The sequence below is a fragment of the Phragmites australis genome, chromosome 7 (assembly GCF_958298935.1).
Source record: "Phragmites australis chromosome 7, lpPhrAust1.1, whole genome shotgun sequence".
Taxonomy (NCBI): domain Eukaryota; kingdom Viridiplantae; phylum Streptophyta; class Magnoliopsida; order Poales; family Poaceae; genus Phragmites; species Phragmites australis.
The window spans coordinates 561,422-577,688 of record NC_084927.1 but is presented as its reverse complement, the minus strand read 5'-3'; the positions used below and the strand labels follow the sequence as shown (position 1 = coordinate 577,688).

The window sequence follows — 16,267 nt, the reverse complement described above, 5'->3', positions numbered from 1 at the left end:
TTAGCCATTCACGTGCTACGTTTAGGCAGTGGATAGCGGGGAAGCCGGTGGAGTGTTGGGCCCTAATCCATGACACTCACGATGCCAGGTTAGCACTTAGAATTTAAATGATCATATTGAACTCTATCTTATGCAAATAGGCCTTCTAATTTTTTTTATCCCATGTTAGGTACACCATCATGACACCGAACATAGCGAAGGCGTTCAACAATATCCTAAAGAGGTACGGGCCCTCCCGTTGTGTGCCATCATTGAGCTCACATTTTATAGAACGACGGACTACTTTTAAGACCGTGGCAATGCTGTTATGAATTGCAGCACACATTTCGCACCTAAGGTGGAGGCAACCTTATCCAGAAGGAACAAGGCACACTTTCATCGGATGAGGATCTACGACATGGCTAACAATGACTTTGAGGTCATATGCTGTTATAGGTATGCTTCAGGGTATAGCGTAGGGGACACCGTGCAGCAATGTCAACTTAGACCTCACGAGGCGAAGTGCACATGCAATAAACCAAAATTGCACCATATCTCATGCTCGTATGTCTTAGTCGCTTGCAGGGATATGGACGACAATGACGGATCACATTATGTAGCATGGTACTTCTCGATAGATGCATTGAGGAGCACATGGCTGCCAAAGATGCGGTCCTTCAACATTGGAAAAAACTACAAAGCGATCGAGGGGCCTACGTGGGTACCGTATCCCCGAGCACGACGCACGGATCCTGGAAGGCCTAGATCCACAAGGCTGCAAGGTGACATGGATGAAGCATATGTTGTTGACGGCCTATGCAAGTGCAAACTTTGCAAACAACCTGGTCATGACAAGAGGATATGCCCGACCTGGCAGTAAACTATCATGCACTATCAAAATGTAGTGTTTTAGAGTTGTTGCATTTTATTAAACCATGAAGCTTGTTTTTCACCTATTTATTGAACAATGAAGCTAGTAACATATTCTAATTTGTTATTCACATACTTATATAACCATAAAGAGTGCAGTATATTCTTTTTTGTTATTCACATACGTATTGAACCATGAAGCTTGTAATATATTCATATTTGTTGTTCACCTACTTATTGAACCATGTAGCTTGAAATCATTGTCATGGCTCATGCTGGTCTTCCTGAGCTTCTTCAGCAGCGGTACGACTAGAACCATAGAGAACGGATGATTTTCACAGGGCAGCAGGTACTACGATTATATGTGCTTTTTAATTGCTAACATAATGTAACTAACACAGTACATTTATTAGATACCTTTTACAGTTGCTTCCGTTACAAGTCTAAAGTGTCTACACGATTAAGGAGTTGGACCCTCGATTCCACGAGCCACTCGCACGGGCAGACTTACTACCTTTCGCTCTCATGATGACTAGAGCTCCCATGACGGGTGGTGGTAGGACTCCTCTCCCGTCAATTGAGGAACTACTTCTTGCAGGTCTCGTCGACCGGTGGCGTCCTGAGACGCACACGTTCCACTTTTCTTTTGGCGAGATGATCATAACATTGAGGGACATGCCCATGCTAACTGGGCTGCCAATTAGGGGCGCCCCGTTAGTAGTTTCACAACCAACAAAGGAACAATGGAAATGTTACGTTGAGGGCATATAATTATTTTTTATGTACTGCATTTCAAATATTGTAGTGCTATTCAAGTTTCATTGATCATCTGCATCTTGTAGGTTTGGTGTGCCATATAACAAAAAGGATGTTGGCCTCTCTATGTCCTGGATTCATGGGCAGCCATAGTCTGGTTCATGCCCACCAGATACAGACGAGGCTACAGTAATACAACACTATGAGGTATACTTGTACGTCCTACTGGCAGGTATCATGTTCTGTAACACGGCTGATGATTATGTTGTTCCCCATATTGTATGGTTAGCGAGTCAGCTCACTTCACATCCTTATGAGCCGATATCTTACAGTTGGAGATCTGCTGTACTGGCTGCCACCTACAGAGGATTATGTGATGCAACCCAACAATCAACGAATAAAGCATCTATAACAGGCTAAGAAAGGATCTGTAACATGCTTCCTACACCTCTTACAGCTATGGAGTTGGGAGTACCTTCCTGTTTGTCGGCCTTGGGTGCTCAAGAGCTACTATCCGGTCCCCATCTCCGATGGTATTGCAGATGATATGATACCTATGATGGGGTATCAGTGGATGCATACTAGGCTGAGATTGAGTTAGCAACAAGACCATGGTAGTTACTCTTGGGTGATCAGTGATTTGAACGTCCTTAGCGCAGATCTCGTAGAGTGGGATCCATGGCGTATGGCATGAGTGGTTGAAATTACGACTGGCGGGCTCATCGCATCATGTTGTTGGCGTGACTCAGGTTTATGGATGACTAGATGTTTTTTTGTTGTAAATGAACAACATAGAAGTATATTCTTCTAAGCGTGTACAGAGCCAGTTCGGGTACTGACAGGTGGTGTCAGTACCTCTCCCACGAGACGACGGTCGAACGCACGAGTAAATGTGTTATTGTAGGTATCATTAGTGTCCAAGGTGATCAATATCAATATATTATAACTGTGTATGTCACGTACAAGAGAGCGCACAGAGGGGCGGAGGCATGCAGGACTGGGCATCCGTGAATGCTGAGCACATACAGAGGTGGACGGAGTCAGCCGCGGTAGATGTCGTTGTTCCTGCTGGACAATACGACGATAGCACCTACTGGGAGTACCTTTTGTGGTACCGTCCGCGCATGCATGCCACCTTACTCAGCGAACTTGTGGAGCCAGGCCCCAGACCATTCCTTGAGAACCGTGCCCACCTTCTTCATATTGTGATAGGTGATGTGGTACTTATAACGATTTTAATTGGTTAAACCTCCGTATTACTAACATATTCCTCATCTCATACAGACTGAAGAGGCGTACATGATGCATACGCAGGTGGAGCAAGCTTGTGGGGAACCAAACAGGTCATCAACGCGGAGGGATCGGAACCCTCTCCGGGAGTACATGAGGATGAGAGGGTCCTTCTTCCTTCCTGCTATACGTGGTCTAGGTGTTTGTGACCCGCGTTGGAGGGGGTATGACATACCAGCAATGGACCCGTTTCATGCCTCCCACAGCAGGCGCTCGTCCAGTGCTTGTGACGAACCTGTTAGCACACAGTCACGAGAGGCACCTTCGGCTTCGAAACATCATGTGTCATGTTCCGGTGCTGACGCTGAGGAGTGCACGCAGGCGCCTGAGCCTGAGTAGTGTATACTGGGTTCACAGACCCCCCAGTGGACACAACCTCCTCATGCTACGATGACACCTCCGCCTGCAGCTTTGATGCATCATGAGGACGTCATGACTGTACGTAGCAAACGCCTAGTTGGAGCGGTACATATGATTTTGACTGGGCTGCTGCAATGCAGGTCACAAGCTTCATCGATCTCCTCAGCGGACAGTACCCCCAATATCCTGATGCACCTGGGGGTTCACAGTGGTACCAGCAGACCGAGCCTTCGGGACACCGAACTCCATCAGAGCATGTTCTAGGAGTGTCGACACTTCCGTATGAGGATCCGTTATCATGGTACATGCAGGGCCGAGTTAGCGGATCTGAATACACGTTCGGTGAGGATCACACAGGGTAGAATGATGACGACGACGATCAAGGGGACATGAGGCAGGGGCCAACAAAGGCCGCTGAGATGAGGGCCACACATCCGCCAGACGCTTATACTCCTAGAGACTGCGTGCGTCATCATCGTCGTCGTTGAGAAGGCAGTGCTATTGTTCGGAGTACTTATAATTCTTTATGACACATGTACTATTCACTATAATATAATAGTCAGCCATATTATATCTCATTTATTGTTATTATTGTTGTAATTACTTTTAATTTATCTAATGTTTGTCAAATAATTGTGGCACATAACTTTAATTTATCTAATGTTTGTAATAATCACATGATAGAGCTTTAAGCATTAAAAAAAACACATTTATTGTGAGATACCCTTTAGACATGAAGTGACGGCACGACTCAGCTTTAACCATGAAATGGCAACACCTCTGTCGTGTGTCATGCAATAGACATGAAGTGACTACACAACTCAGTTTTCATAGGAATCCATACCTCCATGCAGAGGCAGCAATAACTCATGCTAAATTTTTTCAGAATAAAATAACCACACCAAGCAACACCTTTCGCAGGGAATCTCTGCAAAGCATCAGTGCCATAACTTTTCCAGCTTTCACAGAGAATTCTATGCTCCAGCCCCCAGCCATACCCATGCACTCAATCCATGCGCCAGCTCTCAGCCACCATAAATAACCCTACCCTCATCCATGGATAGATCAGTCCATCCTCAACTCTCTCAACTGCAATGCCTTACTCAGCTCCACCAAGCCCACCTAAGAAACATTGGAGGATTTTCATCCCTTAGAGGGTCGAACCGCCGATGTGCTTCTGCAGCGACCCTTGTAGCCTTCGCGAGTCCTAGAACATCTCCTACACAAATGTTCTACGCTTCTTCATATGTGCCAACTACTAGTACGACAAGTCTTGACATGGACCATATGAGTACCTACCGGTATAGCGACATATATCACTCATGTGATACTTTCCCTGTGATTTCATGCAGTGTCTTACTAATCTCTCATATTCTTTTATTTGTCTAGTCTCCTCCACCTCTATGTGACTTTATAGAATGGCTAGATATGGAGCAAAGTGACGACCAGAAGCAGTGGGTCCAAATGAGCATGCGGTGGAGGAGGGGAGTGTACGAACGCCGGAAGTACAAGCAACAGCAGGAGAAACTACGGCTTAAGCGTCAGGAGGAAGAGCGCATGAGGAAGGCAGCGGAGGAGCGCGCCGTGGCTGAAGCTCGTGAGGATGAGAGGGAAAGAAAGTGGGAGAAGGCCTGTCGCGCTAAGGCTTCGGGCCCTGATGCTCTGAGGAAGAGTAAATATCCTAGGTGCACTCAGTAGAGACCATCTTTTGTAATCTGGTCTATTTTTATTTTCTAAGGTATGTTAGATTTAGCAGCGGTACGCTATTAAATTAGTCGTTAAGCGTATCGTACATACCAATATTTGTTTTCGTCATCTCTTTATGGTTAGTGTCTATTCACACACCGACGAAAAATCTCATATCAAATGTAAGGTTATCAGCGTATGTAATCTTTATGCTGGGTTATATGATAATTGTTCTTCACAACTATTAATGTTCGATAAATTAAAATTTGTATCCTCCTAACGTTAATTCACTACCAAATTACCTTACATAATTCTTTCTAACAAGGTTTAATATTAATATGAAATGATAAAAATACATATAAATATAGTTTTACAAAGGCTTAATATTAATATGAGAACCAATGTTTTGTGCATGTTAAATTATTTTTATTTAAATTGAATTAAGAAGAGAATATCATATGAAATGATAAAAATACATATAAATAGAGTATTATAAAGGAATTTACTTTTTCACCAAATAACATAGGATTAAAAATATTTTTATAAATTAGTACATCATATGAGAAGAATATTAGTGAATTTTTTAAATTTTTGAGAATTTATTTGAGGTATTAAATATTAGAAGAATTTATAAAAGTTAGCTTATTTGGAGAATTTTAATTAAATATTGGTTCAGATTTTTTAATCAAACTAATTAAAATGGTTACCAGTGATCTCTAGTTTCCTCATAAAAATATTTAGAATATTTGAACTATTTTTTAATAAAAAATCGTGAATTAAGTTTCAGTTTCTGACGTGGCGCACGGCACATGCCGTATTCGGCACCTGAGGGGTCCAATACAGTCGGGCCAGTTTTTTCGATGTTTCAGATCTGAAATCAGATTTTTGGATTTTTGAATGCTAAATACATATACTAGATTTACAAATATACCGATTCGTTATCTATTTTAGCAAGTAGATCACGTTTGTAGTCACTTTTGTATTTTGTATCAAACTCACCAGCAATATTGTACTGGCGAAAAAAAAGAAAAGGGTTCTAATAAAAATCACATCTTTCTCCTGGCGACGCGGCCGCCGCCTCCGCCTCCTCTTCTCTTCCTCCTCCAGTCCCCACCCCTGCTCCGGTCGTCCTCCTGCCGGGTCATTTCGGAGGTTCCTGACTGGCGGTTGGGGAGTACCAGCCGCCGCCGCCGCCACCGAGCAGGAGGAGATCAATCCCCCAAGGAGAGGGGATCAGTACAGAGGAGGAGGAGCGAAGCACTCCTTCAACAAGAGGTTGCGGAGGATGGCAACGTGGCTCCGCTACGCCGCCCACAAGTTCGAGTACTCCATCTCCCTCTCATGGAAGGTATATGTCTCTATCTCCTATCCCATGCTTCCTCTTCCTTCTCCTCCCTAGATCCATCAAAGCTAGCAGTATCTACATCTTTTCTCCGTCCTCCTTTTGGCTGCTCCTGTCTGTCTGTCATTTGTTCACTGTGCGATTTGTCCTTGATTAGATCACTACCACACACATGGATTTCGAGCTAATTAAGCTAACCAAGGGAATAACTAGACCACAGGAAAGTGTATCAAACGAGTATAACATTGCATGTATTATACCTTGCAACCAACCATCCACCGGCAGCCTCAACTAAGCAGTAGTTCCATACCCTTTACTCTATTCCCTCCTCCTCATACCTTGATTATATATACGGTCCTTTCTTGCTCACTGGCGATTTTTGTGTGGATCCCATAAATGGACTCATTTAAGCACAGTGTGATGACTTTTTCGTTTTCTTGCATCATCTTATGCTAATTCGTGGACAACATTGTAGATCAATTTTTTTGGCATTAATAGTTTTGCCTTGAGTCCATCTCTATGCAGAAGTATAATGTTGGCCAGATCAACAGTACGGAGCTAACTGATGCGATATGGAAAAACTTCTTCCAAGGCAAGCTCACATTCACACACTGGACCAAAGGGGGAGAGGCCATGGCCCCCATCGTATCTACAACTGGAGGAACCCTCCTTGTCAGAAAGCTCGCAAATTTAAGCCCCACGTAATCACCTAATTTCCTTACCCTATACCCTCTGTTAGCTGAGCGCTCTCTTTTCAATGTTGTCAATTGCTGGCATGCTATTCATTAGCAATCAATCTATGCTTGTCCCAGAGTTGTATATTGTGGCTGAAAAATAAATGTGCACCCTAGTTCAAAAATCAATTAAAAGGAAATAGGTTAAATCACAATTGATAAAATACTAGTCCATTCCATAATTTTGATTGAAATCTTGGCAGTGCCATCTTTGAATATTTACTCCAATAATTTCCCTTTGCCGCCCCGCTTTCACATTTTTAGACCTTGCCTGACCCTCTTAACATCTACAACCCACTAAACTAGTCCATATGACATTATACGTTGTGAACTCTAAAAGTATTTCTGCCTCAGTTATTAAGTGTTCTGACTCAATTTTTTCATAAATTTATATGTTTTTCTTTCTTGCACTGAGATTTTTGCTAGATTGTTTATTGGTGCTGCTCATGAATCGTGTGAACCAGGAATCAGGGAATCAGGGTGCCTTGATCAATATGATATCGAGCTTCGAATACAATCGAATATAGTAATCGACCAACATTGGTCCCTGTGACTTGCTTCTTAAATCAGTTAAATGTACTGCCACAAAAACTAATATAGAACTAAGGAAGCACTTAGGCTTTGTTTGGCATTTCAGTGACTTCTTTAAGCACAGTTATATTTTCTATTTCTGCACACAGTTACCAGTTAAACACTTCTGTTTGAGAACCCCCAAAACAATATACTGGACCTGGTAAATACATCATCACTACAAACTATATTGCACAGTATAGTAAAGAAGCCCTCTGTAACTAGACAACTTTTGAAATAGGGTTCAGCTAAGGAAAAACAAAAACCTGATATGCACTCCGAATCTGATCACAGCTCAACTACGTGAATATGAAATTTAATCTGAAATTTTGCCCATGGAAAATAGCAAAATGTTACATATTCCTGGGAGAATAACTTTGGAAGTTCGCATAGTTATCCATAAACAAACAAGGGTCTCTAGAGTCTTGAGAGTTAGAAGTACTGCATTTTTAGTGTTTTGCTTGCTGTTGATGGCTGCAACTCATGTGGTTATTGGTAAAGTTATTTGCTTCTTGGGGTTGGGATTACCCCAATAGATGATATACGAGGATCAGGCCCACTCCCATGCTGGATAGACCACACAACAATTTATTTTCATCTTTGTAAGTTTTATATGTTTGTTTTACCAACTCCAATAGGAAGGTGGGACTATCCCCCCCCCCCCCCCCTCTCCCAAATCTCTATTGCCCCTGCCTGGGCCTATTTTGGGATCATTTCTTTCAAGTAATGTTGCTTAATTTGCGAATTATCTGATGTGCCATCATAATAGGAGAACTTACATTAATACAGTATCCTTGTTCTATGAAACTCGAATACAAAGCCTGCACACCTGGTTTGTGCACTAATTCTGCTGCCATATGATGACAGACAAACTAGTAGTGTAGTACATAGATACTCTCTCCAGTCGGAAATAACACACATTTATGCTAAGAGACTAAAGATCACGGAAAAGGTGACATTTTAAGTCTCCAAGGCTGGCTTTTGCACTTATACCCCTAAATAATGTGCCTGCATGTGCGTAGTTATCAACATTGCGCTCCAAGTCCAAGCACAGGGGTAGCATGCGTTGAAGTTAATAGCTTTGGAGCCTTGGGATTAATTAAGACAGATGCACACCAAATGAGAATAGGGGCAGCATGGTCACTATTATTAGCTCATAATTGCACCTTCATCTGCGAACTTGGCTCCGAAATGTCACTTTTAACCGACTGGAGGGAGTATAATATTACTTTTGATGTACCATGATACTCTGATCTTACATCTTTGTGAATCGGTGGTGCCATTTTTTAAATGTAAATTTGATGCAGATCACTTCAGACATTGGATCTTATTCGTTTAGTGATATATTTTTGTGTTTTGTATAAAGTGTCATGATTTTCAAATGTGTTGATTATGTGACGTTTAGTAGATTCCAACTTCTATCATTTAAGTGTTGAACTGACGAATACCTGATATGTCCTTTTAAATAAACTGATGTATCTCATGGAATAAGTATTATTATGCGGGTTTTTTTTGTGTAATTTAGCATCATCTATTGCTTGTACGTCTTTTCGAATAGAATTATTCAAAGATACCTATTGAGTCAGCTTTAACGTCCATGTCGTAGTCATTTATGCATCAAATTATCTTCACAGACAAGTCTTTGTTGGAGATGTCGTCTTGTTAAAAGATCCAGAGAAGTCTGATGATTTGATTGTTGGACGATTGGCTGCCCTGGAAGGCTACGAGATGGTCTCTAGTGATGAGAAGGATGAGCCATTTGTACTTGACAAAGACCAATGCTGGGTACTGGCAGACAATCAATCACTAAAGCCAAAGGTAATTATGGCATTGTATTATTGATGCATCAAGTAATATGCATAATTTTGTTCGTTTGTTTCATCCCAAGATATCTTTGATGTAAAAGAAAGATTGTGTGGTTTAGTGAATAAGTATGTTGCATTTCAGCAAAATCCTTTTCTGAAGTTTTTCATGATTGTTTTGGTAACAGGAAGCTAGGGATAGCCGTTTGTTTGGACCTGTGCCTATGACTGACATCCTTGGCCGAGTGATATACTCTTTAAGAACAGCTGTTGATCACGGCCCAGTCGAGAACAGGTCGGTTCCTATTGTAAATTCAGCGCTGTCTCTCATCTCACCTATGCATGAACTGAATGTTTGTTCCTACTGTCTGTGCAACAGTGGCATGGCCATGAACCAGGATGCACCAGTTTTGGCAGTAGAGCTTGATGTTGAAGAGATGGCAAAGAATAATAAGACATAGATACTTGATGCTTTTGACATGTTGCGGTGTAACTTATCGTCACTATGGACTTTGTTATTTGCAACTTGTTGCTTCAAGTAGAACCTCAATTGGGATGTTTGCGGTTTGCCTGTGGAGAAGTCAATAATCATCTTAACAAATAATCCAGAGGTTGCTGCACCGTGATCTGTCCAATTTTGTGTCATTATTTGGTGCTATCGGTTGTGTGATTGTAATACTTGAATTTGAGAGTAAGGATTTCTTTAGCAAGGTGAAAATCAGAGGGAAATAAAGGCTTCGCAAGTTATGTTGTGTATATAGACAGACGGGTTGTTGCGTCTTGCAGTGTAGTTACTTTGTAAACCATCAAGAATGCTGATATCGAAAGGAATAAACACAAAGAAATTATCGAAATTATCATCAAATTGATTGCACGGATCGCATTCAAAGTGAAAATAGCATCAGAATGACTTTACTTATCGAACACTACTATATACAACACAAGATACATTTTGAGAAAACTAGGACCTGCTTTTTATTTTTAGAAAACTGTAACACTTGCTGGTACATAACTTCCCCTACAACGGAGTCTGTCATCAGTTAGTCAAGACCCAACCTAGCTAAATTTACGATCAATAAAACACGTCGCCAGAACGGCAATAGATGAAGCATAATTGATATCAAGTATCAACAACAGAAGAGTATCAATCCTATCACCATACATGAAAATAGCATGCGCCGAAGACGACTCTTATCTGTAGATGTTTATCTTCGATTCAATGGAAACTTGAAAAATGCCAAAATGGATTGACAAAAGAATCGAAGTATCAACGCTAAACACTAAACAGTCTCAGGCAGGCTCAGATCTTGTGAGCTTCATCAAGGTGATTCTTATCCGCAACATCGTTAGGCAGATCGAGTCCGGTTGGAATCTGTCCTGGGTAGTTGCAACTTGGGGAATCTGACCCAAGCATACTGCATCATGGAAAATATCATTACTGTTACAAAGTTGTAAAACATTATTTACAAAGCAATCACCAGAGAAAAGCAAAGCACAACATTCACACATAGGGAGGCAGAACTGACCTCCTGTCAACCAACACCAACGACAGAAGCTCACAGTTTGCAAAGCTGCATAAAACCATGCGAAAGTCAGACACATCCTTCTGATGATTTTTAACATGCTTTAAACATTTTACTGTTTTGTGCAAGGACAATTACAGTGAGATGTTGAGAAAAAAACAGGGAACTTAAAATGTTCATCCTCCTGCACATATTATCATGCAACCTAGATTAAGAACTTGTTAATATAATAGTCTGAAGTGCAGTAATTACATCAAGTTAGTTCGAAGAATGTTGCTAGGCTGATAATTCATTAGTTGACAACTACAAGGCAAAAAAAAGGGGTGTCAATGTGAAGACACTTACTACTTGCTCACTTCCTGTCTTACGGTTGGATGGCACTCCTTGCTGTACATGCGCAAGGTATGCCATAACAAACCGCTATGAGTGACGACAGCGATCTCTTTCTCTTCTCTTGTCCATAACCTGCAAGTATGTTCAAGATAAAAGGGCAAATAAATCCATTTTCATGTATGTCAATTTGGATGAAATAATATGTGTTCAATTCCAGGTCCTAGAACAAAATTAAAGAGGAACCAAGAAGTCTTTGCCACAAAAACTTAATTTGACTTGTGTCTAGCCTAGATGTTTTGCGACAAAAAAAAAATGCTAAGCATACCATTATCGAATGGTATACTTGAATGAACAATTTTTTTAATGATACAGGCAGCAGAAACATGAGTGATACACCATAGGTATAAGGTTTCACGATCATATACTCATAGAAAACATATTAATTGATCATAGAAAAGAAAATTACCAGTCAATGAACTTCATACCCCTCTCTGTGAGTGATTCAAAGGTTTCTCTGACATCTGGTACCCAAAGGACATCATCATCATTCTCTATCTGTAAAGAAATCGTGTACATATAAATGATACAACATTGCTAGTTTGGAACACCATTGGAAATGAAGAGGTCCACAACGCAATTCATGAATTTACAATGAAAGAAACTTGCCAATGAAAAATCAATGGCAGGAAACAGAGTACGATATTCTGTTACGCTCCTCCGCTTGTCACATGGATGGACACCCTGCATTGAACAAAAAAAAAAAAAAAAAATGAAATATAAATAAAATGTATTCTAAAGGAGGTATTATAGGAACGGCAAAATGATCTGTTTTGTTAAGAAAAACCAATGTAAACGGGGCACCGAAATATCGTCTCATTATTTAGCAAGATACAAATAACATGAACATCTTAATCAAACGAGTGTTCATGTTTTTACATGTATTCTTTAGGAAAAGGAAGTACCAAGCGCTCCCTGCAGGTCTCAACCGCAAGAAATGGTGGGCAGTTCAAACTTGAAATTGCACGACGTTTACTATGTCCAGCATTTTCCACCATCAGTGGAGGTGCATTTTCTCCGTTAGTATAGTTTTCACCACCGAAAACCCCCACTGCAGTCTGCATAGTCCTGTGGGATTTTGCTTCAGGGTTAAATATAGTGACGCTCATTTAATAGTTACATACTACTGCAATGTACTCTCATAGTATACTATGCCTCAGCATTGATCCTAGACACATGGGCTACACAAACGACACACATAGAATGTCTTAAATTGTGTTCACCATTTCCACTAACAAAGAAAATAAAAACAAGCTATGCCCGTTTCGAAATTCATTCTTAAATGAAACTAAAAAACAAAGCTTGAAATTCATTCTTAAATCATTGCACAAAAGTCAAGATTGTAAACAGAAATGTAGATCTAAATCTCATGATTTTACTGCAACCCTGAGAACCAGAACTGCACAGTTTTGACTCTATCCCCAAAAGAGTCAAGTAGGGCTTTGGTCTTCTAGGTCAAACCAGGTTTCTGTGTCCATTGCTTATTACAACTTAATGTGTACAATTATATGGTAAAACAGATAAACACACCGAGCAAACAAGTGACATACATAGCAGAGAGGTAGTTCAAGAAAAAGATAATATGGTTCAGAGGATTGACATAGTCTCTTGTTTTAAGCAAAGCTGAAATTTATGCTAGTTGATGAGACTAAAAGACAGCAATGGCAACCGTTTCTCAAACATTAGGAAGCTTAGAAAAGGATGCAGAATACTAAAGACACACAAAAAAGTTAATATAAGATTATACCTCAGTAAAGGGGAACAAAGAACCAGCTCAATCCTTTTTGCAAGTCCACATTTTTTCACATGCTCTCGCAGACAGTCAACCTATAAATTTAGGTATATCTTACTCAACGAATTTGGAACTTGAAAATGTCATATGAAAACACTTGATTGATATTTTTGATAAAAATTACCTGCAGGCCCAGAAACTCAACCAGTATGCGGGGTTACACATAAAGACTTAGAACTTCAAATTTGATCACAGCCACAATAGGAATCAACTGTTACAAATTATTGACTAAAGGCAGCTCAAATTCATCCACAGAAGGGAAAGTGTAGCTCCATTTCGAAGCAACTAGGGGAAGGACTAATATATTTAGCCAAAAGTCGATGCCAACTATTGGAACCTTTCAAATTATTTACAGTAACAATATTTTGCATTTAAAAGACTCTGGAAATTGAGAACTTGGCACCTTCCATCAGTGCCAGAGACATACAAAGGGGCAATTCCTGCGGGCTTGAGCCATGGAAGTTCCACATAACAACCAGTGAAGGCATTGTGGCAAACTTTTCTACAGAGCTAGTTGCAAGCTTGAGCTGTGAAATTTCGAGAGACAAATGAAAGAAAAATAGGTTTCCTACGGTGCTAATTGATATGCGAGAATTTGTTCTTGAATTGTACCTTTTAGCACATCAGAAACAGATGCCTTTAGGATACAGCTTATTAGATTTGACCGATGAAAGTAAAATTTCGACAAGAAGCACAACTTTTAGCAGTCCACAATGTACACCTTTCGTTAGTAGGAACTGATAACTCTAAATATAGTTAAGAGCAGTGATTGCAATGCTTGCGGATCTGTTAGTTTCTGGAAAAGGTAAAAAAAGCAGTAAAAACTTACTTGCTTCCAGCCCAGAGGAGTAATGCGAGCGTCAAAGAACTCGGGTTTCATGTATGCACTGTGATCCGTTTCGCCTTCCACATTGTGAATACCCTGAGCATGCCTCACCTGCACGCATCAAATATTGGAATGATTATTATCAGTCAAATTCAACATATTAATTTGGTCTTGGTGCAGTGTCGAGGAAGCAGAGTACCAGTACCAGGTGTATGGTTTTGCAGCGGTGCATAGGGTACACAGCAGTGCCAGAGTTGCCCTCCATTCCTGAGCAAGGTAGATTCGTTAATCCATACAGAAGCGTTAGGCAGAGAACATTCTTCAATATTAGTTTTTGACTGATTCATGCCCCTTTGATTATTAAAAAAATACGTAAAAAAATGGAAGATGGTACCGTAGAATGTGAGTGTCCTAGTTTGTGTCATGAATTTTTTCGAAAGCTGGAAGATAGGTTTTCCTTCTACCTCGTCCTTATCCTTACAGATTTGGGGCTGCTAGCGTTGTCACCCGCCCATGACATGGCCCCGGCAGAGGAGGGAGATGGAGGCAGAGAAGAGTTAGTTAACGTGTGCGTGCATACCTGAGTGAGTATTACTCCAGCAGAGCAGAGCAGAGCAGTGAGGAAGAAGGAGATCCAGATCGGAGGAGCCTGCCCTGACCTTGATGCAGGAGATGGATGCGGCGGCGGAGGTACTCTGCGCTCTGGATCTCTCCACGTCGGCGCTTCTCCTCGGTTTCTCCGTTGTCAAAACCAAATCAAGGCGATTCTTGCATTTGATAGTCGTCCTTGGTTCTAGATTCAGAATTCTTAATACGACATAACATCAATGATTCTATTAGTGCCATCACAATACATCAATATGGCCAAAATTAGGGGATAATGGCCCCACTAATGTGCCGGTGATCAGTGGACTTGACCTTGTTTTGGTTTTAGTCCCGATCACGTGACGCCACAAATAAAATGGGGAACCGGCGGCCAATCGATCACCATATATGTTATAGGCTTGTGTAAACCCTAAAAATCCCGATCTAAATCGTGACGCTCATGATGACCGAAGGATGACTATCACCTTGACCCATCGCCGACGGCTAGACAGACGGCATCTCATGTTGTACATCAACACCGACAATTGCCAACAACAACTGCATCACGCCTGCGTCAAACAGACACGGGTCTTCGCGAAAATCAACTAATGGCTTCTCCTAATCACGGCTAGTTAAATGTTTTTGTTGCCTAATGATGTGCTTAGTGCTTAGGCTAAGTAATTAGGTTTAACATTTGGTATCAAAGCCATCTTAACCTAACCCAAGCCATAATCAAAATTAGAAGCCATTAAGTTGTTTTTGCTTCGGTTTGATGTCGATCAAGTCCAAATTGTTCTAATCAAGTTGTTTTTGCTTCAGTTGATGTTGATCAAGTCCGAATTGTGATCAAATTGTTGTCAATTGAGTCGGTTAAGCCCTAAATTTATGTCTATTAAACATGTTTAGATCCTAATATGTGTCGAACAAGGCATATTTTTTATTGTTTATGTGATGTTAATTACGTTGTTCTAGTCCTTGTTTATCGTCGATTTTCATGTTTTACGAGCAATTAGGCTTAGGATTAGCATTAAGAATAAGGGGATCATTCGGATATGGAACTCCAACGCAAAATCCCCAAATTTGAATCCCAAATCCCAACTCCAAAACCCTAAATCTCTCGGATTGATGGATAAGCAGTTAGAAGGAGAGGAAATTAGGCGAAATCCGAGAGTTTTGGATCCCTTTTCCCCCATGTTTTCTCAAATCGCCTAGAACCCTAAATCGGGTTGAACCGAAAACATCGAACCCTAGTTTGGGAATTTGGGTCTTATCTCTCTGTTGCCATTGTTGTCGGCCATCTTGGGCGGTGGTTGTCGCAGGTGGCCTTGCCACCTCATCCTGTCACCTCGGGAGTGCGCTCCATCCGAACCGCGCATGTGTCGTCGATGTGCATCCCTTGCTTCTCGGGCCCGTCGCAATAGCCAACTTCATCCTCGCCGTGAGCGGGATCAACTTCCCTGCGCACACGCCATCGTTGTCGCTGCTGCTTCTGCTCTCGCCTCCACCGTCGCCCTTTCTTTTTTTGCTCCTAGGTTTCTCGGAAGAGCGGATGAGAGAGTGGGAGATAGTTAGGGTTTTCTGCCGGTTTTTGATCCGTTCGCGCGTGATGTCGACCGTACGATCATGATCTACGGACGAGATGGCGCGAGGATTTTCATGGCCTGACACATGTATGATGGGCCGTGTTGCACGGTGGTGGCCCGCGATGGGTGCATTAATCTAGGCCGCAGGTGAAGTTTTGGGTCGGCATTACGTTTTGGAC

General features: G+C 41.4%; 2 protein-coding genes across 5 annotated transcripts; one reads left to right on the top strand and one right to left on the bottom strand.

Annotated features, from left to right (window-relative positions):
• Positions 1 to 2,594: 2,594 nt before the first annotated feature.
• Positions 2,595 to 10,254, top strand: LOC133923741 (uncharacterized). The gene is made up of 8 exons (XM_062369014.1): positions 2,595 to 2,825; positions 2,890 to 3,132; positions 4,645 to 4,940; positions 5,944 to 6,289; positions 6,809 to 6,984; positions 9,222 to 9,405; positions 9,578 to 9,684; positions 9,769 to 10,254. The coding sequence occupies exons 1-8, from the start codon at positions 2,595 to 2,597 to the stop codon at positions 9,848 to 9,850; spliced, it is 1,665 nt and encodes a 554-aa protein (XP_062224998.1). The 3' UTR covers positions 9,851 to 10,254.
• Positions 10,255 to 10,489: 235 nt separating this feature from the next.
• LOC133923804 (phosphoglycerate mutase-like protein) lies at positions 10,490 to 14,994 on the bottom strand. 4 transcript variants are annotated; one of them, XM_062369067.1, is made up of 11 exons: positions 14,839 to 14,994; positions 14,580 to 14,727; positions 14,315 to 14,411; positions 14,126 to 14,187; positions 13,924 to 14,031; positions 13,050 to 13,129; positions 12,208 to 12,370; positions 11,712 to 11,986; positions 11,258 to 11,377; positions 10,916 to 10,960; positions 10,490 to 10,804 (listed from the first exon to the last, which is right to left on the bottom strand). In XM_062369067.1, the coding sequence occupies exons 3-8, from the start codon at positions 14,343 to 14,345 to the stop codon at positions 11,840 to 11,842; spliced, it is 591 nt and encodes a 196-aa protein (XP_062225051.1). In that variant the 5' UTR covers positions 14,346 to 14,411; positions 14,580 to 14,727; positions 14,839 to 14,994; the 3' UTR covers positions 10,490 to 10,804; positions 10,916 to 10,960; positions 11,258 to 11,377; positions 11,712 to 11,839. The 4 variants fall into 4 exon arrangements, with proteins under 4 accessions (XP_062225051.1, XP_062225052.1, XP_062225054.1 ...); XM_062369068.1 differs by lacking the exon at positions 14,839 to 14,994 and having other exon boundaries at positions 14,315 to 14,414; positions 14,580 to 14,825; XM_062369070.1 differs by lacking the exons at positions 14,315 to 14,411; positions 14,839 to 14,994 and having other exon boundaries at positions 14,580 to 14,824.
• Positions 14,995 to 16,267: the final 1,273 nt, after the last annotated feature.

Coding starts and splice junctions, on each gene's coding strand:
- LOC133923741 (XM_062369014.1), top strand. CDS start 2,595: ATGCAGGACTGGGCATCCGTGAATGCTGAGCACATACAGAGGTGGACG. Junction 2,826..2,889: donor ATATTGTGATAGGTGATGTG/GTACTTATAACG, acceptor CATCTCATACAG/ACTGAAGAGGCGTACATGAT. Junction 6,985..9,221: donor CTCGCAAATTTAAGCCCCAC/GTAATCACCTAA, acceptor TTATCTTCACAG/ACAAGTCTTTGTTGGAGATG.
- LOC133923804 (XM_062369067.1), bottom strand. CDS start 14,345: ATGACACAAACTAGGACACTCACATTCTACG. Junction 14,188..14,314: donor TAGGACACTCACATTCTACG/GTACCATCTTCC, acceptor TACCTTGCTCAG/GAATGGAGGGCAACTCTGGC. Junction 14,032..14,125: donor GCTGCAAAACCATACACCTG/GTACTGGTACTC, acceptor TGATGCGTGCAG/GTGAGGCATGCTCAGGGTAT.